Below are 27,951 nucleotides of genomic sequence, written 5' to 3'. Positions count from 1 at the left end.
AGAAATCCACTTCAAACTTTTTTGTCAGCTCTTTATTAAGATCCTCTGTGTCTTGTCCAGCTACCCCCGACCCCTCCTCTCTCTCTCTCTCTCTCTCTCTCTCTCTCGCTAGCTGACTGCATACCACAGGTGATGTGTGTTAATTTACCGTCCCAAACATTTGCCCTCCATGTGTGCACAGGCGTAAGGCGTATTTGGATTGTCAGGCGTGTCCTGGCTCAGAGCTCCTCGGTCTGCAGTGCTCTTCATTCCACACGATTATGAGAATAAATTTACTGAGAAGTTGATGTGTAGCCCTACGCCGATTCGTCCGTCTATGTTCCGTTTGTCCATCTCTGCTCTCCTTCCCCTCCACCCTTCCTTTTTTTTTTGTACATCTCAGTCCAGGCCTAATGGAGGCCCTGGGTTCCAGGCTTTGATAAATAATGTACGTTCTTCATAATGCCGAGTCCCTGGAGAGGTCCGAGAGAGCATCATTACTGCCTCGTAAATTGATTAACGGCACTGAAGCGGCGCAAAATGATACATGGAGATGATGCAGGGGGTCGGGCTCGGCGGAGGCGTGTGATGGGTGCCACATTAGCCCGGGTTTCTGCGCACTGCTAATATTTACATGCACTCAGGCTCCGAGAGCTTTGGCCGCGATTATTGGGCTTTTATGGGATCCGAGAACGCCATTTCGGTTCATTTGGGCAATTTTTCAACCGGAGCCTTGCTCGGTGGCAGATGTATCATTCTCTATCAATTGTCCCGTCAGGGTTCGCTCTTTATTCGTATAAATTATCTTCTTTTTTTAAATTCATACTATAAAACCACCGCATTACTGCATCTTAAATGGATTACGAGCATTAAAACAGCCCAATAATGTCGAAGGATCATTCTCTGCTGCATAATGTTGACATTATTGCCAACAGGAGGATTGTTTATTCTGACAGGGACACAGTGGGGGATTAATGTGACTAATATCTGCAAGGAATTTTATTTAATGTTTTTATAATGATTTTCTATCTAAAATACTGTAGTATAAATGCTCTATACAAATAACACATCAACAGAATACATGCACCGACTAAAACAATTTAAAAGCAAACAAACAAAATGGTACAAGGATTTTTTATAGCATGCATTTATTTGAAGCTACTGAAAATTATAAATACTTAAACGATACAATGAGCAAGGAAATCTGGGAAAATTACTATTACTGAAAGGTAGTGGGTTAAAAATAATAATGTGTGTTGTTCAGCATGGTCTGACTATCAGATAAATCCTCCATACATCAATGTGATCAGGAGCAAATCAGTGTTTAGAGGATGACAAATGAAATATACCTGGAAATATGCATAAAAAAATCAAATCACAGTATTTTTCATGTCGTCAATGGTGTTTATTTCTCCCCGCAACATAAATGATTACGTAAAGAGCAGGAAAGAGATTTTACTTCTATTTAAACCACAGCACTGTGGTATCTCGGTTCTGATTGGTCAGGAGGTGTTGATTAATTTTCTGTAACAGCAGCTCTGACAGTAGTTCCAGCTGTAATCCAAATCACAGGTTTATATTAATGCGTTCGTTCTAATACGTTATCGTTTCTATAGCAACAGCTCGTTCACAGGGACTTCGGACACAGTACGTCGGACTCTGCACATAATGCAACACCTAATAATAAACGTTATTTTATTTAACAATGAAAAACATGTAATCATTGATATGGTGACATTTTCTGTGAGGAGATGTTTATTTCACCTTTATGGAAGGAGTCTCCAGTGTCACCGCTGTGCCAGTAATCCTGCGATCCACTGTACTCAGTACTCGGAAATTTCCAAGTTGATTTTCCGGAGTTCCGATCTAAACACAGATGCCCACAGCAAGGTCACGTTTGTATGGCTAGTCTCTGAAATTGATAAACATATTAAGAAGATCTACATCTTCTGCATGATTAGTGATGTGAAGTGATGTATGAGAGAAGTCAGCTAATCTTGTTCATCTTGCTCATGAAAATGATCTTTCACACAACACTATCACGTTAGTAAAATTGAGATAAAATCAGCAGAATTATGTTATGAATCTAAACCTACAAATGTGTTGAAACACGCTTTCACAAAATGAAAGCTACAAGTAAAATCGAGTTTCATTAAGTAGAAAATGATACAAAGTTGAATTCTGTTTACTGTTGACTGTATGCCGTAATATTGTTGTGACTCAGGTGTGTTTATGTCAGAGAACTTGGGCAACCCGAGTTCCCAACCTGGAATTCCAAGTAGAATGACCGTTCCATTGCACTTTTCCTTGTCAGAGGTCAGGTTTTTTCCCCTGAGTTCCAAGTACAATGGACTGCAGCATTAAGTCAGTAAGTTTTCCAGTACAGAAAAGTCTTCAGGACAGAGGAGTTTACACCCCCTGCTGTCTCCGTAGCTTGACAAGCTGCACGGTTTTATCTTATTAACTTTGAGAGAAGAAAAAGAGAGGCATAACTGTTTATGGGTGCTATAACATAAGTTACAACAGGAACAAACTCATTTTGCAGATATTCCATTTAAACATTAACATTTAAATGATTAAACGTTACTGTAAATGGAAAAAAATACACATTAATGTGGTGCAAGAGGAATAAAAACACTTTAGGGTGTACAGTTATGGGAAGATATTCAACTTCAGGGTGTTGAAGTTTACTTAGATAGCATGATTTTCTGTAGAATTTTTGTTGGTCGCATGTGACATTGGAGAAAAACTCAATATCGTTCAAGAAGTTAAATTTGCTTTCTCTGTTTCACTCTATTTTATTGACTCTAAATGCTGATAGGTTGGTATTTAAATCATGCTTTTGTAAGGAAGAGTTTTTATTATTTAACAGAGAAGTACTATTAATGAAGTTACTGTAGAAAAATGCGTACCTTTTTATAAATCAAGACCAGTATACTTAAAAAAATGAAGATTAATCTAAAAAATCAGTTGTAGATCAGATTTATTTTGAATGTTTGACCACATTTGACCCGTTATAAATTGACGCCCCTCAGGGCCACACAGCTGCATTCGGTACTCTTTCTGTTAGACGTTATACAAGCATCCATATATATTTTGACTCGCCCAAACTGGTGTAGAGTCAATATTTAGCGTATCGACCTCTCGAGTCAGGATGTGGTCACACCAGCGGTCAGATAATATGGATCCCCAAGTTCGGATTGAAAGAAGGTCAAAACGTTTGGACCGAAACGTGTGTCAATCGTGGGGGCCAGATGTTAAGCTCAGTCATGTGACCTGGATGGATTGAGAGAGGCAGCTGGTGAAGGACATGGAAAGACGATGCAGTGTCCATGAACACAGCCCACCTGCTGTGTGTGGGTAAGAGCTCAGAGCTGTGTTTGGGCTAGAAAAGAATGTTTTTGGAGATTTGCATCACACACTAGTGAGGTTTTCTCCAGAATAACACCTGGATGGATGTTTCTTCAGATCTACAGTGGGTTTTAGACCTTGAGAGAAAGCCTGCTTTACATAAATGTGTGGCAGGCAGCACTGTAACAGCACAGCTAGCACAGGTGTTGGGAAATTTGTTCCACTTAGTCACACTCTAAATATGAGGAACTAATATAAAAACTTTGCTGACGATGGAGTTTCTTCGCCTACTGTCTGTCTGGAAGATAGAAGTTCACAAAGACGTCTGGTTTCACTGCAGAGGGGAATCTTGAATCTTTTAATAGCTGTGCTTGTGCCTGAAAAATCTGTGTACTTGTATCACAATGGACTTAACCTGTTTGTGTACATTAATATACTGTATATTTTCTAGTGTTTTTGACAAAAATATCATATTATGATGTGTGAATACAAATTACCAGTACAATAGTAGTGTTAAAAAAATACACTAAACCTTTTGAGTTCATTTATACTTTTATTTATCTAGAAATGTAAATTATTTAGCATTGAAAAGAAGGAAATATGATGAAGGATAGCTCAGAAAAGTGTTTTAGTTTAGTCCCATAGTTTATCACAATGTTGGTAATATATATCAAAATATTGTCTAAACGAGGCATTGAGATTAAATATACACTCATTTACATAATACAGAAATCTTTTTTTAAGTGATTTAACAATGATCGTGCTGTTGCATAGCAAATTTAGCAGAATATTGAATTATTTCTATTGAATTTATTTTAAAAAGAACTGTTCACAAGTTGACATATAACAAGTTCATATTTAAATTTCTTTATTGTCATTTTGCAGACTCTCTTGTTCACACATTTTAATCTGCTGTATAGATCAAATTCTTTTTGCTGCATGGTGGTGTATGATGACATGCTTTATTTCACCGTATTTGAAATGTATGAACCAGTGTGTGGATTTAGCACTTCTAAAGGAAACCAGGCCAATTTGAAAACTGAAAACTTACACAAAAAGGGTCAGTAACCAGTAGAATCACAGGAAATAGTTAACAGGAGGGTTAGTAGTGTTGTTTAGAAAATTAGCTTTACAGTGATATACATCATAGTTTTATAAGGAGAAATTAAAAAACGCTCTATCAAAATTCCCCCCAAAAAAATGGAAAATCCAACCAAAGTTTAGTCATGAGTAGGTACTTCTAAAATCATCATTTGTGTCAATAATTGTCTGTTTATTTTTACATATTGTAGAAGTATGAAAGTTATAAACAGAAAAATATCCAAAAATCAGTTAGAGGTTAGAAGTTAAATCACTTTTGGTGCCTGACTTAAATTTTTTTCTTTGTTAATAAAGGAAAAGACCGTGTTGTAGTTGAACGGGTACCGGAGATGTAGCTCAGGCTTTTCTCTCACATATTCAGCGAGTCGTATATTTGACGCAGCTTCTGTTTGAGAAATCTGTGTATCCTGTTTGGGTTCAGTTTATCCAGGTGTCTGCGACATGTGGCCTTGCGGTCGAGGGCCGCCTGCAGTGGAGTTCACCTGCCGGTGTAGGAAGTGTAAAGCACAAGAAGTAAAATTACAGAGCCGTAACTAAAATGATCAGACCCCCCATGAGTCAGCTGAAAAACAGAAGGTATTTTGAGATGGAAGTTTCTCGGGGGTGGAGGAGGAAAAACACCAACATAGCCAATTTGGACAGAAATAAAATCACCAAGTAGCACCTGTAGAGGATGTAAAACAGAAAGCACTGTAAGCAGTCTTTAAAAAAAAAAAAACAGTAAGTCTTCTGTGATATATGTTTTTGTCAGTTTTACACATATGGAGCCTGATATTTTTGCCCATTCTTCTTGAAAATTGCGGTCTCCATCCAATCAGACAGAGTGTGAGCAATTTTACCAAGTCTTGTATCTCCTCAATCGGATTGAGGTTTGGGGTTTGACTTTGACGTTCAAGTTCTTGGTTTTGAATCTCTCCAGTGTAGCTGTTGCAGTATGTTTAGGGTCGTTGGAAGTCGAAACAATTGGCCTAGTCTCAAGTCTTTGGGAAACTGGAACAGGCTTTCCTCTAGGATTGCCCTGTAGTTGGCTCCATTCATCTTGCCATCAACCCTGCCCATTTTACCAGTACCTGCTGATTAAAAAAAAAAAAAAATCCCCACAATATAATGCTACCACCACCATGCTTCACTGTGGGGATGATCCTAGGTTTCCACCAAATGTAGCGCTTTTTGCCAAGGCCAAAAAGCTCAATTATACCAGAAAAACTGTTTCCACATGTTTGCTGAGACTCCAACATGCCTTTTGGCAAACTCATGTTTTTTTTCCCCTCTTCTTACCACTCTTCCAGCTTTGTGGAGTGTCCAGGCTATGGTTGTCCTGTGAACAACTTCTCCCATCTGAGCTGTGGATCTCTCCAGCTGCTTCAGAGTTACCCTTGGCCTCTGGGTTGCTGTGTTCTCTGACTAATACCCTCTTTACCCAGTCACTGACGTTTGGTGGACAGCCTTCTATATGCAGAGTCACGGTTGTTCCATTGTCTTTTAAATGTTCCAGGTTCTGTGGGAGTTTGAGATAGTTTTTAATACTTTTCAAGGACTTTGTCCTGGACTTTTGAGAGCTCCTTGGTCTTGATGCTGTTTAGGTAGGTATGTTCTCTAACAAACTCTGGGGTTTTAAAGGAACGGGTGACACTTTAATTGTACACAGGTTGACTCCATTCACCTTATTATGTGACTTCAGATGGCATCAGAACTAATTTAGGTGTTTCACAGCGTTTTACAGGGATGAATAGTTATGCAGTCACAGATTTTACACATTTTTTTTTGTCTGTGAAAAATTTTGCAAACTATGTTGATTGTCGATCCACTTCAATTTTATGTCATGTAAGAGCTAGATTTTGTTTTTTAAAAAAATTAAGATAAAAATTAAGATGAAAAGCCAAACATTTACCTTATAACCATTTCTTACTTAAACTTTCTAATTCTGAAGTGAAATCAAGTCATGAAATTTAGTCAAAAATGTTAAGACTGGGTGTTCATAACCTGTCAGTGTTTTCTGTTGTAGTTTCAGCCACGTTCTTTTACCATTTCAGTTTTTAGAAGCGGAGAGTGTCTTTGAACCCACAGAAGTGAATCAGAAGGGGAAAACCAGACTAATGCACTGTTTTCTTCGCCCACGTTTTGACCGCCAGCCCTGTTTTAGAATTCAAGTTGATGACTAGACCTGGATTATCTAGGATAAAGTTCAATTCCCTGTGAACATCCTTTTCATCATAATGTGATAGTACTTGACATGCCATAAAACAGTGATTCTTCACCTACTCTTCTAAAAACTATGGGAGGATGCACATCACACTACATACAGTATTATATGGGCTTATAATATACAAATATTACAGAGGAATAAATATTTCATGCCTCTGCACTGGAATGGTCTAATCTGCAAATCACAGTTCTGACACACAAATAATTTTTGTAATACACACGTTTGAAAACTGAGCTATAAAAAAAACGAAGTGCGATTTACTTTACTTTCTACACTCTAGCCTAAAATTATACAATTTATACAATATTATGTAGTGTCGATATACAGCCTAGTGCAAAAATTTGTATACCCTTAAAACAAAATATCAAGAATTCTAATTTATAGGAACAAGTGTTCTTTCATTGTTCTATGTAACAAAAATGGATAAACTGTGAACATGTAAATAAGGTATAAAACTTGAGGGCATGCTGTTATAGGAAAATAATCAACAAAGAGGTGGTGTGATGTGGCTTGACATAAAGCGGAGTCACTGTTACCATCCTGAGGTTGATTATTTTCTTATAACAGCACATGACATACATGACTTAAACCACAGCAGTTTACCAAGGCTAACAATTTGTATGCATTAAAGAACAACGCTTCAATATTCTTTATCAATTTATAGTTACATTTAGAGCCCCCTGTCCTGAAGACTCTCCTGTATTGAAAAACGTAGTTACAGATTTACCTCTGACTGTTACAAAGCACTGACACTGGAGACTCCTTCCATAAATGTTAATTCAGTATCTCATCACAGAATACTTCACCATATCAACAATTACACACATTTCTAATCCATTCAGGTGGTGCCTGTGTTACTATAGAAACGATAACATATTAGAAGGAGTGCATTAATATAAGCCTTGCAGCAAGAACTACTGTCAGAGCTGCTGAAAAACACCTTCTGACTCATCAGAATCCAGAATTCACCAGCACTGTGGAAAAACAAACTCATCTCAGTTCAAAAGAAAAGGAAAAGGCGTTCCAGTCAGAACTCCTTCAGATCAGGTCTGGAAACCAACAGGGTCATGACACAACCTTTTAAAAATAATTTCTCTCTTGATTTTGATTTGTTGTCTTGTTGAACCTTTTGGAAATCGTTTTACTTGTGTATTAAATGTAACATTTACAGTTTTTTTTCTATATAAAAAAAAACCACAGGGGAGCTTTTGCACACAACAGTTAATGGAAACACATTTCATTTTATTCATTTCGTCCAACTCAATTTATAATTCAGTCCAAAAATAAAGCACATACAAGCTTTACAGCATTTTTCCAGCTACAAGAGATCTTTAACCATCACATTTCACCTTAAAAGTGACGAGGTTGGCTTTTATGCCAGATTATGTCAGTAAGTCCCCTGCAAGAATGCACTCGTAAGAAACAGAAATAGAAAGCACTCTGTGTGACTGAATGCTGTACGGTAAAGTCGGTTATTTGATCTCAGGCTCTGATTAATCAGAAGGCCGTAGCTGTGTGAGCGCTGAACACTTCAAGCCGCTTGCTTTGTTGCACTTGGCTGTGAGGGACGTGCTTCCCACTCTGCTCCGCTCCTCCCCGACAACAGCGCGAGTTCCCGAGCTTTTAAATTAGCTCTTGGCAACTCCACGGCTCTAAATATAGGAGGAACTTTTTAGCTTTCCTGTCATGGTGCTCTCCACAATCGGTGTAAACAGCACCTGTTTCCATTGAAGGGCTCCCAGCGCTGCGATCCTGGCCTCAGAGAGAAAAGCGAGCAGGACTTTGGCTTTGACTGGTGTTGCTCTCGGCCATAAGAGCTGAGAGAGAGAGAGAGAGAAAAAAAAAACGAAGTGAAAGAAATCAAATGAAAACAGTGAATAAGTGTATGAGTAGGCCTTGATGTTGGGCTTTAATGCACAACAGAGTATAATGTGTATCTCTCTGACTCTTAATCTAGTAATAGACAAGGACAGTATCTCTCTCTCTCAAACACACACACACACACACACACACATTTGTCTGTCTGTCCTTGTGAGGACATTCCACTGACATTTTAATAATGCTGATAATTAACGCTGTACCTAGACCTGAATCTAACCCTAACCTCAGTAACCAAAGAAAACTTTTTGGTTCTTGTAGTTTTTTTAAATAAAAGCTTCAGTTTTGCAGAAAAGGTCTTCATGGTCTCCAAATGTCCCCTCAAGGTCAAAACTGTTAGATATTCTTATCCTAGTGGGGATATTTGGTCCCCAACATGGTATAAAAACATGCCACACACACACAGGGAGGGAGAGAGAGAGAGAGAGAGAGAGAGATACAGGGCACTATTATTTAGCACTGAAAATGAGTGTTCAAATTTACAATTTTATGTTACAATTTTAAAGATTCAGTAAAAAAAATAAATAAATAAAATTAAATCAGTTGCTTTGAAGTTCCAAAAATAAAATAATGATCAGTGTGTAATTATTGGGGGAAAAAAATCTTTTAAAAAATTATACTTATCTCAGAAAAATATATTGTAACATTATATCAATATCCATATTGCATTATAACATCATATTGCCCAGGTCAGCTCTGAATGAGTGAATGTTAAGCCCTATTCAGACTGGATTAGTTTTTTACATGATGAAGTGAGGTGATGTGATTGTTACCGGAATATCGCTGAGATTAGTCTATTTCGTATCTCTCACGTTAGTCAGTATTTTAATTTTTATTAAAATGACCTGTAAAAATAAACCCAGGTAATATACAGCATATATCCCATCTCAGTAAACTCCTAAGACAGCTGTTATCTGTGAACGTATTTTCCTGAATGATTTTATGTTTTAGCAGGACAGTTGGCAGGACAGCGCGCTGAAAACACAACCGTGTGCGTGTAGCCTTCGGGATGAACAGTCATGTAACCAGTGTTTGTTTCCTAACCCTCAGGTCAAAATGACCTATTTTACTTATTTTTGCTGCACAATGGAATGTACAGATGCACAGCACGGATTAAAAAAAAAACATTTGCGATATGCTTTGCACTCTATCAAAACACATGATATGAACTTTTCATATGACATGGTTTATGACTGGTCCTGTGTTGTTTGAAAACATGTTGAATCATGTCGGAGTCGTGATTCACCCGAACAGAAATGCTTACCTGGAGCATCTGGGATTGGTCAGGACTCTCACAACACACAATAAAATTAAAAATATATTTTTTTTTGTGGCCAAATGTGTAACAAAACTAAATAGATTTTTTTCCATCATGTGCTCTGACCTTCTTTCTTTGTGCTTTCACTCGTATTAGTCTGTGTTCCAATTTTGAGTCTGAGTCAACCTGATACTTTTGATTCATTTTCCTGTTTGGTTTGGTTTGATTTCACACTGCGCATAATTAAACAAATCAAAAGCGAAAAGAAAACAGCGTCCTCGTAGAACACTCATTCATTCAGAAATATGGAAAGCATAGAAATTATAGCGGGTGAGTCAAATGAAACAGTTAAATGTACAAAATAAATAAGAATTGAATCAATTTTAAGATTCAATTCTTATTTATTATTCTTATTCTTATTTCAAGTTAAAAGAATCCGTTAAGCACTAAAACACTTCCATTGAGCAAAATAAAGATTATATTGAAAAATGACACTTTTGTGGCACCTATTTGCGATAAACAATTAAAAAAAAAAAACATTTTAGATTGAATCACCCATAAACAACTAGTGTGAAACAATTTGTATATCACATTTAGGTTTTATTTTATCTTTTGGTGTGTCTCCAGAGCATACGGCTTTTCTGCAGAGCTACAGCTCTATCTTTTGGCTCAGCATCTCTCATGCTTGCTTCACTTTCGTGCAGTCGAATCGATTCGATTCAGAGTTGATTCACATTCTCACTGCAATCGAACCACGCTAGAGTTCACGCAGGAATGTGACACTCGCTCAGACACTTGCAAATGGTAGTTTCGTTCTGCACCTGAGTGTGATTGCTGTGTTCTCACCTAAATGAAGAACTGCACTGAGGGAGAAAACAAACAAGGGTGAGACTCAAACTGAATAAACACCGCATATGTAAAAGCAGTGGGGTTTTTTTTGTTTGTTTTTTTTTTTCCCCAGAATCCCCCAATACATCTGGTAATACGAGAAAATACAGTGACAGACGCTACACACAAAGGGTCTAAGACGCGTAATTGTTGATGCTGAAGGAGATGTTTATTTAGCATTTATATAAGGAGTCTCCAGTGTTAGCACTTTGTAACAGCCAGAGATGAGGCTGTAACGTTTAAGTTTTCAGACACGGCAAAGTCTTCAGGATAGAGGAGTTTGCGCTTTGTGAATTTCTCTTTAACATGACAAGCTGCAGTTTTTGTCTTATCAAGAGAAAATATTACGCTGGTGAGAGTTTCCCTAAAAATCATTTATACTGTTAGTAATAGAGATGAAGTTAAGATAGATTGGGTATTTTAGGATAAATGTTATAGTTGTAAGAGAGGGCCTGGATCAATCATAGACTTTATATTTCTCTCAGCTCTCCATTTTAATTCTCTCCCATCCTCTCCATGAATAACTGTTGAAGCTTTAAGCTTTTGGTCTGAGTAATTTCAAAAGACTCATGCTTTCTCTGCTGTCTCTCCCCCCTCTGTAATCATTCTCCTGCTGCTGAATTGCTGTCTTGGGATCTCACTGAATGGCCACTTTCATCCTCATCCAAGCAGCATTTCCTCTCACGATGTCAAGGGCAGAAGCACTTAAATGTGTTAGATGTGCTGTTGTCTCTGGTAGGCCTTGTGAGGATGCTGGAAACAAAAAAAAATGCCGAAAAATAAATTTGACATCTTTGACATATAGCTGTGTAACTCTATAGACGAAGCCAGCAGTGACTCAGGAGGATATTCAAAGCCACTCAGCATCACTGACGGATATGTGCCACCGGTGATATCCGAGATCACTGTGTGAACGCTCGGCCATACCGGAAACCATTTTGAGAATGCGGTGTTGACTGGACGTACTGGAAAGCCGTGCATTGTGACTCTGATTCCCAGAAGTGGTGATGTGTGAGGGAGTGATGTCACACCATAAGGTCAAGGATGTGCAGCCAGTTGCTTCTCCTCTTGGTCTGGTATTGTGTTGAAGGTCTCCCGTGGGAGAATCTCACACCAGAGTGTTATAATGAGCAAATCTCTTTCTCTCTGCAGGTCAGCTGGATATCCGGGTCCATTATTGGCACCGTTTCCTGCTCTGCTGGCGTTTCTGTTTGTGTGAGGCCTTACTGACGTTCAGTGTCTGCGAAAAAACAAGAAACCACTCAGGACCCGGGTCGTTTGGTGTGCTTGTCCCCGCAGAATGAACGTCACGTCACTGTTTTCCTTCACCAGCCCGGCGGTGAAGCGCCTCCTGGGCTGGAAGCAGGGCGACGAGGAGGAGAAGTGGGCCGAGAAGGCTGTGGACGCGCTTGTCAAGAAGCTGAAGAAGAAGAAGGGTGCCATGGAGGAGCTGGAACGCGCACTCAGCTGCCCCGGCCAGCCCAGCAGCTGCGTGACCATCCCACGCTCGCTGGACGGACGACTGCAGGTGTCGCATCGTAAAGGGTTGCCTCATGTCATCTACTGCCGCGTGTGGCGCTGGCCTGACCTGCAGTCACACCACGAGCTCAAAGCACTCGAGTGCTGCCAGTTTCCCTTTGGATCCAAGCAGAAGGATGTGTGCATTAACCCGTACCACTACAAGAGGGTGGACAGTCCAGGTGAGCACTAGCTAACTGTCATCACAGCACGGAATAACACAATAGCTTTATGATCATTTTATCTTACGTATAGTTTATCTCATCAATAACCAGGTTAAATCAGGTAAAATATATGCTAGGCCTGTAGGAAAGAAATTTTCTCGGAGAGAACATACACAGAAACGTACAGACAGTATACTTCTACTCCAGAAAAATCAGGCAACTTTGGAGCATGAACTGCATGCAGGTGATTTACATAATCTGACTGGGGAAAATTAAATTAAGCAGGTGCATAACCCGAGTCTGAATACACGTAATTTTCTCTGTGTAAATAGATACATAACTTGGCTACACATTGCTAAAATATCACTGGCAAGCAATCACCTGACATCTAAACACATCTCTGTAAGCTCATTAAGATTTAGTTCATGCTCTGTTGTTAAGAGTGCGTTATTCATTCACACGGGTTATCTCTCGTTCCTCTCCCACATCCTCCTCTGCTGGACCAGGTGCTTGGCCTTTACGTTATCTATTAATACTACAAGACAAAAACTAGCTGCAGTGATAATCTAGGAGTTTTTTTTACTGTGTGTGTGTGTGTGTGTGTGTGTGTGTGTTGTCTGACAAAGCAACAAAGCAAAACCTGTCTTCCACTCCTTCTCAGAGGGAAAGAAGCGACTTGAAACACACGGCCCCCCTTTTTATTGGCTTAGCAGAAGATGAGGGTCAGCTGACAAGACAGAAACAGCTGTCCACAGTGTGTGTGTGTGTGTTTGCGCGTGCGTGTGTGTGTTGAGAAAGAGAGCAGGAGCAGGAAATTCCATTCAATGGGAGAATGAGGGCTTTGTTCTGTCGAGTGTGTGTGTTGAGCGCGTGTGTAGTGAACATGTGGCCGCGCAGAGGAAAAGTGCAGCAGGAAGTCCTTTCGACGTTTCACACAATAGCAGGAAGGAGTGGAGGCCTGCCGAACACACACTCCATCAGCACCTGTCTTCACACACTCCTTTTATCATAGCAGGAGACCATGACCAGGAGTTGATATATATAAAATAATAATGTGTGTGTGTGTGTGTGTGTATATATATATATATATATATATATATATATATATATATATATATATATATATATACATAGATAGATAGATACATAGTACAGTTTTGTTTGTTAGAATAGTCGGATATGGGAGTTTCAAGCTAAAAGTGCAAAGTACAGAGCAGTCGATGCAAATTCATGATCCAAGCGTCTGATTGAGTGAAGCATCGCTCACTGTGATTGACGGTGACCTGAAAGTTCCTTTGTCAACAGTGATTGCATGCACAAATTAATACCACCCGAAAGCAGGCATTATATTTGCAGAATCCAGTTGAAGATAAAACTATAGCTTTTGAGTAATGAGAAAGTTTATCATGATTGTGCCTTAGTAGTATCTCAGAAAGTTACTTTGCTGCAAAAAGTAAAAGTTAGCTGCAAAGTGACTTTTTAGCAAAGTAAAAAGTTACTTTGCTGCAGTATGAAATTCATCGTATTAGATAATAGCCACAACATGTGTAACTATTTTGGACAGTTTTTTTTTTTTTAAACACTGCCCCTCCACCCAACTCATGAAAAACTGACAATCTGTTAAGTGCAATTGTGAGTGTGCTACACACAGGTGAGTGGGCTGTACAAACCAACTGTAGTAACGCATTCTTTTCTCTGAATGTACACGGAACACTTTTTATAGGCACTGTCTCACACAAAGACTCCGTTTGATAATATATGTTTACTTGTGAATTGCACTGCAAATCATCTTGCACTATGCGCTGCTTCCCCCGAAGTATCTCTTTTGCACAATTTCATGTACAAAATACCTCTTTTGCACAATTTCATTTACAGTATCTATGTAAAGATTTTGTATAGTTTTTGTATAGTTTTTGTAAAGTTTTTGTAAAGTATATATAGTCAACTTAATTGTTTTTCTTATACTTCTATGTTCGTATTTATGTTTAACCTGTATGTAGCACCGTGGTCCTTCGAGACACGACATTTCATTCCACTACATGTCCACACGTAGCAGAATGACAGTAAAGCTCGACTTGACTTGACTTTGTCTATGTCACCCATCCATTGCTAGCACACACACAAAAAAAAAAAATGTCACTTAGGCGGCACGGTGGCGCAGCGGTTAGCTTTGCTACCGCACAGCTCCAGGGTCTCTGGTTCAGTCCTGAACTTGGGTTATTGTCTGTCTGGTGTTTCACATGTTCTCCCCGTGTGTCATTATGGGCTTCCTCGTGCCGGTAGGTGAAAAGGCTACACTAAATTGCTCCTAGGTGGGAATGAGTGTGTGAGTGGTGCCATGTGATAGACTGGCGATAGACTCCAATCCAGGGTGTATTCCTACATTGTGTTCAGGGTTCCCGAGATCTACCACAACTCTGATCGGGATAAAGCATTTACCGAAGACGAATGAATGAATGAATGAATGAATGTGAGAAGGTGGCACTGCTCGCCATGCCGCTGTTGGGTGAGCCAGGGTAGCTGTTGAATTAACTGTCAGTGGTTATTAAAAAAAATACAGAAACACCAATTTATTAATTACTTTTTTAAGAGCGAGGCAATGCTGTAAACATCTTGTAGTATATTTTAAGGGATGCACTTCACTTCAGAATAATTAAGGACACCATTATCTAAATATAACATGGTATATCTTTAACAGTGTAACAGTGTAGTATGCCATCATAGTTTTATATCTTTGTATTTTCACACTCTTTCTTCAGATTAAATCTCTTCCCTCCTCTGGTCAAAATTGATTGATGTGTATCTCCTGCATCATTTCGCACAGTTCTGCCACCGGTTCTGGTGCCTCGGAACAGCGAGTTCAACGCCAAGCTGTCCATGCTGCCACGCTTCCGCAACCCGCTGCACCAGACGGAGCCACACATGCCCCACAACATTAAATACCCGGAATCATTCACCCAGCAGCCGGGCAACAGCTTACCATTCGGCCCCAACTCGCCCTCCAACAGCTACCCCGGCTCACCCAACAGCGGCACGGCGAGCAACGCCACCTTCCCACACTCACCAAGCAGCTCTGAGCCCAGCAGCCCCTTCCAGATGCCAGGTGAGACTGATAATCAGGATGTTACAGTTTTTTCAAATGCTAACAAGCATCATTCCGCTTTTTATTACAGAAAGAGTCAGAACAGAATTTGTACTGTAGAAAGAAGAGACTTGTAGGGAATTCATGGAGAGCTGATTCTCGTGTCCTTGTATTCCATGTTACCAAGCTGTTTTCGAGCTGCTATTGCTCAACTGCTAGTGTCTTTAGATTTAGATTTCTTAAATCAGAGCACGGTTGATTATTTTCCAATTAACTTTCCATAACTGCAGCTCTGACAGTAGTTGCAATGCAAATCACAGGTTCATATTCACGAGCTTGTCCTGACACATTACTGTTTCTATAGTAACAACTTAAACACGGCGTTTCTATAAGGAAGTGTATGTTTGGTTAACATGTATGGAAGGAGTCTCCAGTGCCAGTGCTTTGTAAGCTGTAACTATAAGTTTGGCAGATTGCTGTGGTATAAGGGGAATAAAACACTTCGGGACGTGCCGTTCTAATCAGCAACAGGGTGGTGTGATGCAGCCCAGCATGAAGTGGCGTTACTGTTACCACTTCAGAGATAATTGTTTTCCAATAACAGCATGTCCTGTTACTAAGACTGACTTGTGATCATGTAGATTGTGGATTAAAGTTTGTGTGTTGCTCACAGAAACTCCACCACCTGCATATATGCCCCCTGAGGAGCCAATGACACAGGACTGTCCCCAGCCAATGGACACCAACCTGCTGGCCCCCAACCTGCCTGTAGATATCAACAACCGGACAGGTACGTACATACACGCGCACACACACACACACACACACACACTCACAAACACAGCCCATACCATTCATCACCTCTGCTTGATATCATCCTCTTAAACTGTCAGCAGCTGCCCGCTTACACTACAGGTGCAGGAAGTAACACACACACACACACACACACATACTCAACCACACCTATTTTTTTCATTTTTTCAGTTTTTTTCATCACATCCACTTTATCCTTTCCGGAAGATTCTGTAGTGCACACTGTGTCCTGAGGTTCTACTTCCACCAAATGAATAATTTTGAATAAATTAGTATATAATCAGTAAGGAAGCCTGAGTCCTGGATCTGTGAACTAAGTCATGCTCCCAGTTTTCTCTTTGCGTCGTACACTTTATCGCTTTTCCACTGTGCAGTGCAGCATGGTACCGTAATAAATCCATCCACTTTTTGTTCTCACTTCAGACAACAGCTATTCTGAAAAAGAAGAGAAAAAAAACACAAAAAAAAAACAGAGATGTGGCCTTTACTCAACAAAACAAGCTCTCTTAAGAGAAGTCAGTCCAACATGTGAAACCATATGGTGGATAATTGGCTGTTTTTTTGTTTAAAATTAATTCTTTAAAACTAATTCAAAGGTTCTTTGGGTTGGAAATAAATAAATAAATAAACAAACAAACTCCACTGATAAAAAGCCAAAATGTTATTGAACTTTTTTTTTGGTGGTCTGTGATTTTATTTACAGTTAAATGGCTCCCTAACTATAAAATGTGAAAGAATATGTGATTTAGACAATAGAATGATATGCAGATATCAGTGAATATGATGGAAAAGAAGCTGTGTGGTTCTGTGTAGCGAGACATGGAAATGTTGAAATGTTTTGGTGGAGGTGTGAGTGGAGCGGGAGTTTTGGGCGCTGAGCTCAAGCTGCATCCTGTGTAGCTGTGTCGGGTGCTGCCCCATTGTGAGAGCGCTGATGGGAAAGGGGTAGACAAAACACACCTGCAACTCAGTGCCACCCGGCTCAGGAAGCAGCGGCGAGCCGTGTGCTGGATAAACACACTTCAGCTCTCTCAGAGGAGGAGGAGGAGGAGGAGGCAAGGGCAGGGCAGCAAGGCTAACTCTCTGAGGGCAGACACGGGGCACGACACGGGCGCGGACACGCATGTTCATCTGATATTCACCATGGATGCTCACACAACACTGGTTCAGATGCGGGGTCTGGTGTGTGAATAGCTTTTGTATTAGTTAATACCGCTGTGTGATCAGAGTCCTAATTAGATTATATACATTAGTGATAATCTGATTATAATATGATCAGATAATGTCAGTTTGGAGATGTGGACATAGCAGCTTATTGGGTTAGATTTTAGCCTGGCTTATTTACATGAGCTCAAATTCAACTCCAGATTCACATTTAGCCGTGGATTTTAATGTGATTTATTGAATTAATGTGATTTATTGAATCCAAATGGTTTCCATAGCTCCTGATCTCAAAAAAATAAGGAAAAACATTTTTGATTAAAAACACTGGTTGTTTTTCCAGTAAAGGTAATCTGTAATTATTCTAAATATTAATATGAACGAGTAAATAAATGTAAAACCAGAATAATAATTTTGCAATTCCAGTTAAGATAACATTGCTTGCAACATTTAAAGAGCAGTGGCTAACATGAATTTATCAATATTTTATTGATTATCAAATTTTTTAAAAAATGATTTTAAAACAAAGTCTCAAGTTGTGTGCACTTTTCCACAATCACTGGGAAATTCCCTATGATGTAGTCATGAGATTAGTAGCACAGCGATGTACTAAAACTGCAAAAATCAAGTGTGGGACTGGAGACACGATATCATTCTGCAGTCACAGAGGGGGGGGGAGCCACCAGAGAGCGCTATAGCACCTGTAGAATATGTTCTTGTGCAGCTTAATGGTGTGAATAAATCGTTCAAACTAAATGGTATATCAGTTGTGGAAATGGTCTCATACCAGCAGTTTTACATTTTAACTTATCATGATACCCTTTATATTATATGTGAGGAATAAAACACTTGGGGTGTGCTGTTGTAGGAATACAATCAGTGACAGGGTGGTGTGATGTGGCCCAATGCGAAACTGAGTTACTATTATCACCCCAAAGTTGGTTATTTTTGCATGACAGCATGTGCCAAAATGTTTTATACCTCTTATACCATAGCAATTTGTCAATGCAGAACAGGTAGTTCCCAGCATCACTTACTTTACTGCAGCTGAGACAGTCCTTCCCTCACCAGCCTGTCTGTTTTTCTCTTTTTTCTTGACGTTAATGAGACAAAAAAAATGGAAACCTGTCATGTTACCTGGAAAGACTTTTTTTTTTTTTGTGGTGGAAAACTTTCTGACCGTTTCAAAGCACTGACACTGGAGACTCCTTGCATAAATGTTAAATAAACATCTCCTTAGTGAAAACGTCACCATGTCAGTGATTACAATAACACCACATTTTTAAATCTGTTTACTATTAGTTGTAGGTCATATGGAGTGTCTTCTGACCAATCAAAATTAAGAATTTAAAAGCACTGGTATAAATATGATATATGATACATCATTATGTTGTTGTTGTGTCTGTCTGTCTGTGCAGATGTGCATTCGGTGGCCTATCAAGAACCCAAGCACTGGTGCTCCATCGTATACTACGAGCTGAATAACCGGGTTGGAGAAGCCTTCCTGGCATCCTCGACCAGCGTCCTGGTGGATGGCTTCACTGACCCGTCTAACAATCGCAACCGCTTCTGCCTGGGCCTGCTGTCCAACGTCAACCGCAACTCCACCATCGAGAACACACGCCGGCACATCGGCAAAGGTTCGAAACGGGATGCCGTGTACATTACGGATATATTTGTGGTTCTCCGTGTGGTTTACCTGACGATGCAGTTCATCAAGGCGCAGCTCGTGCAAACTGATAATATAGATTAATGTTACTCAGTCCACTTCCTGGAGGTGTACTGCATGGCCTGATTTCAATCGATCGACAAATTCCCATTAGGATCATACTACAGTGTCGCAATATCAGAAATGAATGAACTAGGCGAGGACAAAAAATACCACAGAGCGATGTTTCCTTCATTCTTGCTTATAGCTTAGCTACACTTGCTCTGCATGTGCTTTGTTTAATTTTAACTGAATGATAAAAAACAGCAAAATTATTCATTTTTTAAAAATTTAGAAAATATTCTAAACCCCAACATATTAAAAGGCTACTGTATTAGACTGTTGTTATGGAGGGTGGACTTTGTTTTTGTCATTTTCACTTACAACACCTCCCTAGACTTAAGACGCAAAACAGTTCCTTTCACCTAAAGAAATTTATTAGCTTAATTACATTATCTGTCTTAAAGTATATACTGTATAGTTTAAACCCTTATTAATGTGCATTTCAACATGGTTATACAGTATGAGGAGAAATGATTTCAATCTCTGGTTCAGTTTTTGATTAGATCTACATTAACAGTGTCCTGATATCTTCCAGCCAATCAGAAACAAGAATTCTTAATAGCTATGGTATAGTGCAAAGTATAAAATCATCTCTCTTTGTGTTAGATATTGAATTAAATATACTGTGTAAGAAATAAAATAAGACAGAGCGTGCTGTTCTAGGAAAATAATCAGTGATGGGGTGATGCATTTTTATTTATTAAAGAACATGTCATATGTCGACATGTCATTTTTTTTTTTATCTATTTATAGTTACACGTAACATGTTAGTTCCTGTCACCACTTACATTATAGTAGCTATAAACAGTCATTCTTTTTCCTTGCTATTGAAGTTAATAACTCCAAAAATGCAGCTTGTTAGAGAGAAACTGGAAAGCGCAAAGCCTTTAGTCCTGAAGATTTTTCATAAATTACTGACTGTTACAAAATGCTGACACTGGAGACTCCTTCCATAAATGTTAAATAAATGTCTCCTTGCAGAAGACTGTGCCTGTATCATTGATTATACATTTTTATGGTTAAACACCACATTATTTAAAAAAAAAAAAAACTGCTTTTTGTTAGATTTAAATTGTGTGAAGCATCTCTGCATCTCCATCTACATGTACAACTTCCAGCTGTAATCCAGTTATTTGTGTCAGCATAGCCAGGAGTTTTAGTGAAGTTATAACGGATATGGATGTTTTTTGTTTTTTTGGCAGGTGTGCACTTGTACTACGTAGGAGGCGAGGTGTATGCTGAGTGCCTGAGTGACAGCAGCATCTTCGTCCAGAGCCGCAACTGCAACTACCACCACGGCTTCCACCCCACCACCGTGTGCAAGATCCCGAGCGGCTGCAGCCTCAAGATCTTCAACAACCAGGAGTTCGCCGAGCTGCTCGCCCAATCCGTCAACCACGGCTTCGAAGCCGTCTACGAGCTCACCAAGATGTGCACTATTCGCATGAGCTTTGTCAAGGTAGCGTAGACGTCTTAGCATGTTCACCTCAGTAAGAAAACTCGAGCCTAATGGCAGTAATTAATCAGCAGAAATGCAGTTACACGCCAATACTGATGTCTCATTTTGCTTTATTCTTATTCAGATGACCTTTTAGTAATGGAGTTTTAAACTAATTAATCAAATTCAGATCGCAAATTGAACGTGTCTACTAGGCATGTTGGAAAAGACTTGGCCTAAGGAATTATGTAATATGTTTGTGTTTTAAAGAAGAAAAAGCCACCATTTTAGAAATGTTTGGAGATAAAAAGTAAGAAAAGTCTGTAGTAAAAGACATTTCTACTTTTTTCCTACTATTTTCACTTTCTACTGGGTTAAAAATATTACTTATAAACAAACAAATCAATAGTTTTCCTATTGAAATAGCAATTCCTTAAATTCTTTTTTTTTTTTTAACCCACTTACACATTTTTACTCATATATTAGTGAAAAATTATGTAGTTATATAGTCTCCCTGCATTTAGTTTTCCTCCCACATTTTAGTCGTGTTTTAGTCTTTTTCTCACATTTCAGTTTTTTGTTTTTTTTTTCCATATTTGCAGGGCCTTATTATTATTATTATTATAATTAATAGCCCATTTACCCCTATATTAATGAAGAATAATGTACGTATAATTATTTTTTCCATGTAAACTTAAATTATAAATTATTTCCATATAAACCTTTTTTACTTACAGCCTTTAAATTTATTTGTTCATTATTTAGTTATTTTATTTTTTTATATCTTTTATTTTTACTCATTAACCCATGTTACCCCTATATTTGCAAAGATCAATGTAGTTTTGTCTAAAAAAATGTTTTTTCCCCTCAAATTTCCTTTTCAGTTAATTTCTATTTTAGCAAGGCCTTTACATATTATTAATTTTGTGTTAAGATTTTAGTATCCTGCCCATTTCTATCAGTGTAATCGTGAAGAGTGGTGTAGTCTTGTTTTCATCTTTTTCTCACATTTCAGTTACTTTCATTTTTTTCATATTTGCAGGATCTTTTTATTCTTCTTCTTCTTATTATTATTATTATTATTGGATTTGGGGATTTTTACCTACCAGTTTAACCCATATATTAAGGAAGAATAATGTGATCTTGTTTAAAAATATAATTCATTATTTTTTATTCATTCATTCTTGGTTTCAGCCTTCGGATTGTTTATCCCCGTAACCCATTTAACCCTATGATGTACAAGGATGTAGTCTTCTTTGAAATTTTTTTTTTCAAATTTCCAATTGATTTATTTTACTTATTTGCAATCTATCTATCTATCTATCTATCTGTCTATCTATCTATCTAGCTATCCTTATTTTATTGTTTTAACCCATTTTTCTCCTATACTGTATTTTATTAATAATAATAATTAAGTAGTCTTGTTTGAAAAATATTACTTTCATAACTATTAAATATTTTTCAGATGCTACTGTACGTAGACAGAAATGAATAATAATTAATCTTATTCGATGTTTATAACGTCACAGTGTGTACACCTGAGTGCTAATGTTGATTTCCTTTGCCAGGGCTGGGGAGCTGAATACCATCGTCAGGACGTGACCAGCACCCCCTGCTGGATCGAGATCCACCTCCACGGACCGCTGCAGTGGCTGGACAAGGTTCTCACGCAGATGGGCTCTCCTCACAACCCCATCTCCTCCGTGTCCTAAAAACTCCAGCTCCTGGTTTCCGTGGAGACGTGCGGGCGGAGAGGGGAGGGAGTGGGGTTAATGATGGGGTTATGGGGCGGGGCAGTTGGATATGATTTGACTGGCAGCGGGCAAAGTCCTCAGTCAGTGAACATCTGGAAGATACTTGATAACTCTGTGTGACCAATCGCATTCATTGATGAGGCCATCGTACTCGTTGCAAGTATCCTCCTTCGGTCTTGTGACAGCAGGCGCTTTCCTATTTCACATTTTCTCCTTTCTTTTCTTTTTTTGTTTGCAAAATACGTCAGTATTCCATTGAAGGGGGGGATTTGTGTAGGTACAGTGATTATACAGTAGTGTGGTTATGCGACACGACTGACCTGCTTAGAGATAAAAATGAGTAAATAATTGTAGACATTATGCGTCAGATGAACTTTCTAGAAAGTGTCTGTGCTGTGTAGAACAGAATGTATTACAGTTTTTATGCTCCTTTTTGTTTTTGCAAGAAAATGTAGCAAAAATGAGAAAAAAATCTAGTGGGGGGAAAAACAGGAGAGGTGGAAGTGAATAATCAAAAATGTTGTAAAGGGAAAACAATATGTGGATTAAACGGCATGATGTTAGTAGAGTAGGAGCGCATAGGCAGACTCGTGCTCTACTTTTATTGCATCCGACTGATTTCAGATGATTTTAAAGGTAGTGTAAAAAGTAGATGTGCTGATTATTAGAGGAAATGCTGTGCAGTCTGTTTTTATTATTATTTTCTTTTTTTTTCTTTTTTTTTTGCCAGTATAATTTTAACAGATAAGAGTAATACGTATGGGAGAAGAGGCAAGCACTGTTTACCTAATTCCTAATGGCAATGTGTCCCTTTATCCTAAACATTTATATTAATGAACGAAAGACACTAAGTCCATTCTCGTTTATGAAAATGAAATCACGCTGAAGGACAGAGAACTCCAGCTTTCATTCATTGCTGTGTTGGTGTTTTGGATTGAATTATTTTTTAACCCAGTGTTACTCGATATCACTCTCAGGGCCAGATGCAGTACGTCAGGAGGCGCACACGGTGTGCCTGAAATGAACCTTTCATTCTCTATGGCTGTAGCTTGTCACACAAATTGCTCTTGGAAACCATGTGCTCAGCGTGAAAGGCAGTTTAAAATTCACTGGAAACGGAGTTCAGTACATTACAATACAAGTTCATCAGCAATGAATGAAGTCAGTGATGAAACTAGATAAATAAATTAAATAAAGATTCATATGCTAGGAATTAATTTCAGAGTGGATGAGAATATATTCTGAATAAGATCACAGCATGATCTGTGCAATTAAATTGAAAAATGGGTGCCAGAGAGTTGTACTTAATATGTTAGTGTTAGAGAAAAAAAGACATCTTCTGTTTTAAAACCAGATCTACCTGTCTTTTTTTCCTCCTCCTGCAGTAAACCTTCACTAATTCTTCTGATGTCACTTCAAAATCCCTGAACTCTGAGTATAGCTAGCTGACTAGTAGCTTTCAACCCGAAACAGGAAAAATGCACGATTCTGATTGGTTAAGCCTGTTTTTCTCACCATAGCAAAAGTTAGCCAATAAAATGTGATTAAACAAACTATGTTTGATGTTTAAATATGGAACACTGACTTTGTTAACCTTTTATGAACATCAATACAGTGCAAAACAATGTTACTCGAAAAATCAAACCCGAAATCACCTGAATGCTAATTGTTTTTAATGAACTATGGACAGAATAAGACTAATGTGCAATTAAGATGTATTCCATTTTTCTTGTGGTCAATTGTGGCTTTTATAATTTCAAAACAATTGACATTATCACAGATATCCCGTTTAATTTGTTGTTAGATGTGAGGCATGTTGATGGACGTGTTCCTGACATAGGTGCCATGACCAGATATGCGTGACAAAAAAAATCCCAAATGGCAAGCAGTATTAAAGATTAAAGATTAGAGAGTTGTCTGAAGATCACGAGTTCGAATCCCAACAATTCCACAGACATCAGGAGCCAAGAGAGCAAAAGTGGCCATGCTCTCTGGGTGGGCGGGGCATACTCTCTCTCACCTGTCAATCATATCGACAGCAGCCAATCGTGGGCGTCTGTGAACACGTATGTGGAAGAGGGCAGACAGAGCTTTCTTAAAAATAGGAGAAAATCCAAAAAATATTGTAGAGTTTCTCTAAATAGTTCTTTCACCAAGGTCCTAAAATGATCTCTTTTATAATTACACATTTCATCCTGAAAACGATTTACGAGAAAGAATTAAAACAACGCACAAAACAGCACACACATGTACACACTAATTTACACCTGAGCAAAGTCACACACATCTGGCTGTTACTAATTACCCAACATTAGTACATCAAACAGGATATGACATTTCAGTTCAATTCCATTGTATTTATATAGCGCTTTTAACAATGGATGTTGTCACACAATACAGATAATCAGCTGCACTTCCTGTTTTTCAGCCTGTTTTTACACTTTTAACGTCATTCTCCCTCGAACGCGTATGTATGATGGTGAGAGTGTGTTTGCGTTTCCATGTGCATTGTGTTTTTAGGCTCATACACCAGTTTCATACAGAACATGCTAGATCTTTAGTGTAGCTTAATTACCCGGAAAAAAAGAAAAAGGAGCTCACAGTTTAGTACATCTGGCCTTCGGTCAAACCACCCGTGTGAGGTAAATCAAGTGTGTTTGAATATTCAGTTCTTCAGGACGGACAGTTTTTGGTCTCAGCTCAGTGATGGAGGCGACAGACTTGTGATAGACTTGAAGACTTTAATCAGCAGCTCCATTTTCTTGGTCCGCAGATTTAATCTACAGGCCAGTTGGCTGATTAGTACTTCTGGATCTAATCTGTTTCACAATGCAGAGAAAGGGATTGTGGGTAAACGTTGAGCCGTATCACACCAATTTGTCATTGATTATTTTCCTATAACAGCACTTGGCTGTTGCACTTAGTATTGTTTTCCTATAAAAGCCATAGTGTTTTATTCCTCTTATACCACAGCAGTTAACATTTTTATGAAGTAAAGCTTGACACATCATACTTTTTATTCATTTATAGTTACGTCTATTGTCTGTGAGACAAGTTAGTTCCTGGGATCACTTACATTTTAGCAGCTATATACAGTTGTTCCTTCACCAGCCTCTCTTTTTTCTCTCTCTTGGAGTTAATCTGTGATGTGGCGCTCTGGTATAAACACTGTTAAGATTTTCTTTTTTAATGAACATAAGAACTCGTAAACCAGAAGCAGCTCAGATCAAACATGATGAAAACTTGCTTGGTGGAAAATCTAGTCAGCTTGGATGAAGAAGAAATGTTTGTGTTAGAGATATAAGGCAACGTGAGACACATTTCAGGGTAACATCGACACATCCTCACATACAGCGTCTTTTTCACATCCAGCCGTTGTTTCTGTTTTAGTGAAACATCGTTGTTTTGTTCTTTCATCATTTCGTTTTGCTGATAACTATGCAAACGTCTAATGCTCACAGATACCAAAATGCAGAAGTATAAATCTTGCTGAACTTTCACTGCATATAAAGTAAACATTTCTTTATTTCGGTAGACCCTTTATCCTGGGATTTGACCTCACAGCCTTCTGATCGCTAGCACACAGCATTAACCGCTGAGCTGCTTTACTGCCACTTCTCTCCTTCAGTACAAAAGCAAATCGCCGTGAATTCCCATGAACTCCTGCCATGAATTTGGAAATTTTAGTCCAAGCCAAAAGCAGTGTAGCATTATAACCCACTGAGACCTTAATGATTATCACTTCCTGTAAGGTAAGATCTAGAATTGAGATTTTAACCCTATGATACTTTAATACCCAATTATTGATCATTAAAGCAGCAGTGCGTCTTGCCTGAGCATTTTTAGCATTTTAAAGTAAAATAACTGATTTTATTCGGTTACTTTCTAAATGGCACTATTTGATTTTTTTGTAAAAAGTTTATATTTGTGATTACCTTTCATTAATTTTTTTTTTATTCAAGAGAAATCCCATCCGCTCTTTTAAATTGAAACTTTTGGTTGTTTTTTTGTATTTTTTTAAAGAAAATCTATCGTCATTCTGTCGTATGTGCACTTTCATAAGTGGCTTTGTGTCTTTGTTTTTGTCCTTTTTTGTGCTGTTGTTGCTGTGTAGTGTTTTCCAGAAAGCAGTTTTAGCCACGAATATCAAAACTCTACTGGAAGATACAATAATAAAATTGTTTCAATAGCACAGACTTCAGTGTTTTTTTTAATGTGCAGCACGTAACTGAAGCTGGACATGAAGCTAAAATGATCCCTGTGTGTGTGTGTGAGGCTTTTCAATACACCGTGATACAGAAACATCAGCAGTACCACTGGCCACATGCTGTCTTTTAAAGTCTTCTCTTTTACTTCATCTAAAACAAGCACAAAGTTTCATGCTGGAAAAATAAATAAAAATTAAAATAGGTCATTTCCACCTAACATGGAATAATGTCATGGTGCTGAAAAAGGTCATATGGTACAAGCTTCACTGTCGTTGTCAAGGACAAATAAAATTGTAGCTGCATCTCCAAAGCAGACAAGTGCGCACACGCACACACACACACACACACACCCTTCAGACAGACAAGTGCACACACACACACAAACACACACCCTTCAGACAAACAAGTGCACACACACACCCTTCAGACAGACAAGTGCGCACACACACACAAACACACACCCTTCAGACAGACAAGTACACACACACACACACACACACAAACTCTTCAGACAGACCAGTGCACACACATACACACACAGCACTTACACACTTATAGACAAACAAGTGCACACACACACCCTTCAGACAGACAAGTGCACACACCCCCACACACACAGCACTTACACACTTATAGACAAACAAGTGCACACACACACACACACACAGCACTTGCACAATTATAGACAAACAAGTGCACACACACACACACACACATACACAGCACTTGTGCACTTATAGACAGACAAGTGCACACACACACAGCACTTACACACTTATAGACAAACAAGTGCACACACACACACACACACACACATCACTTACACACTTATAGGCAAACAAGTGCACACACACACACAGCCCTTACACACTTATAGACAAACAAGTGCGCACACACACACACACACACACACACACACACAGCACTTACCCACTTATAGACAAACAAGTGCACACACACACACACACACACACACACACACACAGCACTTACACAATTATAGACAAACAAGTGCACACACACACACACACACACACAGCACTTACGCACTTATAGACAGACAAGTGCACACACACACACACACACACACAGCACTTGCACAATTATAGACAAACAAGTGCGCACACACACACACACACACACAGCACTTACGCACTTATAGACAGACAAGTGCACACACACACACACACACACACACACACACACAGCACTTACACACTTATAGACAAACAAGTGCACACACACACACAGCACTTACACACTTATAGACAAACAAGTGCACACACAGCACTTACACACTTATAGACAAACAAGTGCACACACAGCACTTACACACTTATAGACAAACAAGTGCACGCACACACACACACACACACAGCAC

At 38.8% G+C, this 27,951-nt stretch overlaps 1 protein-coding gene across 1 annotated transcript in view; it reads left to right on the top strand.

The window, feature by feature from the left end:
* Positions 1 to 26,551, top strand: part of smad1 (SMAD family member 1) — a 29,737-nt gene extending 3,186 nt beyond the window's left edge. Inside the window, exons 2-7 of the mRNA XM_026940360.3 lie at positions 11,814 to 12,361; positions 15,168 to 15,446; positions 16,099 to 16,215; positions 18,818 to 19,039; positions 20,373 to 20,629; positions 22,177 to 26,551. Coding sequence (XP_026796161.1) covers positions 11,962 to 12,361; positions 15,168 to 15,446; positions 16,099 to 16,215; positions 18,818 to 19,039; positions 20,373 to 20,629; positions 22,177 to 22,320 — 1,419 coding nt within the window. The 5' untranslated portion in view covers positions 11,814 to 11,961 and the 3' untranslated portion in view covers positions 22,321 to 26,551. The remainder of the gene's footprint in view (positions 1 to 11,813; positions 12,362 to 15,167; positions 15,447 to 16,098; positions 16,216 to 18,817; positions 19,040 to 20,372; positions 20,630 to 22,176) is intronic.
* The last annotated feature ends 1,400 nt before the right edge of the window (positions 26,552 to 27,951 follow it).

The sequence above is a fragment of the Pangasianodon hypophthalmus genome, chromosome 3 (assembly GCF_027358585.1).
Source record: "Pangasianodon hypophthalmus isolate fPanHyp1 chromosome 3, fPanHyp1.pri, whole genome shotgun sequence".
In the NCBI taxonomy this organism is placed as follows: Eukaryota; Metazoa; Chordata; class Actinopteri; order Siluriformes; family Pangasiidae; genus Pangasianodon; species Pangasianodon hypophthalmus.
Note: the sequence above shows the minus strand (reverse complement) of the source record. Positions and strands in the feature narration are given on the sequence as shown.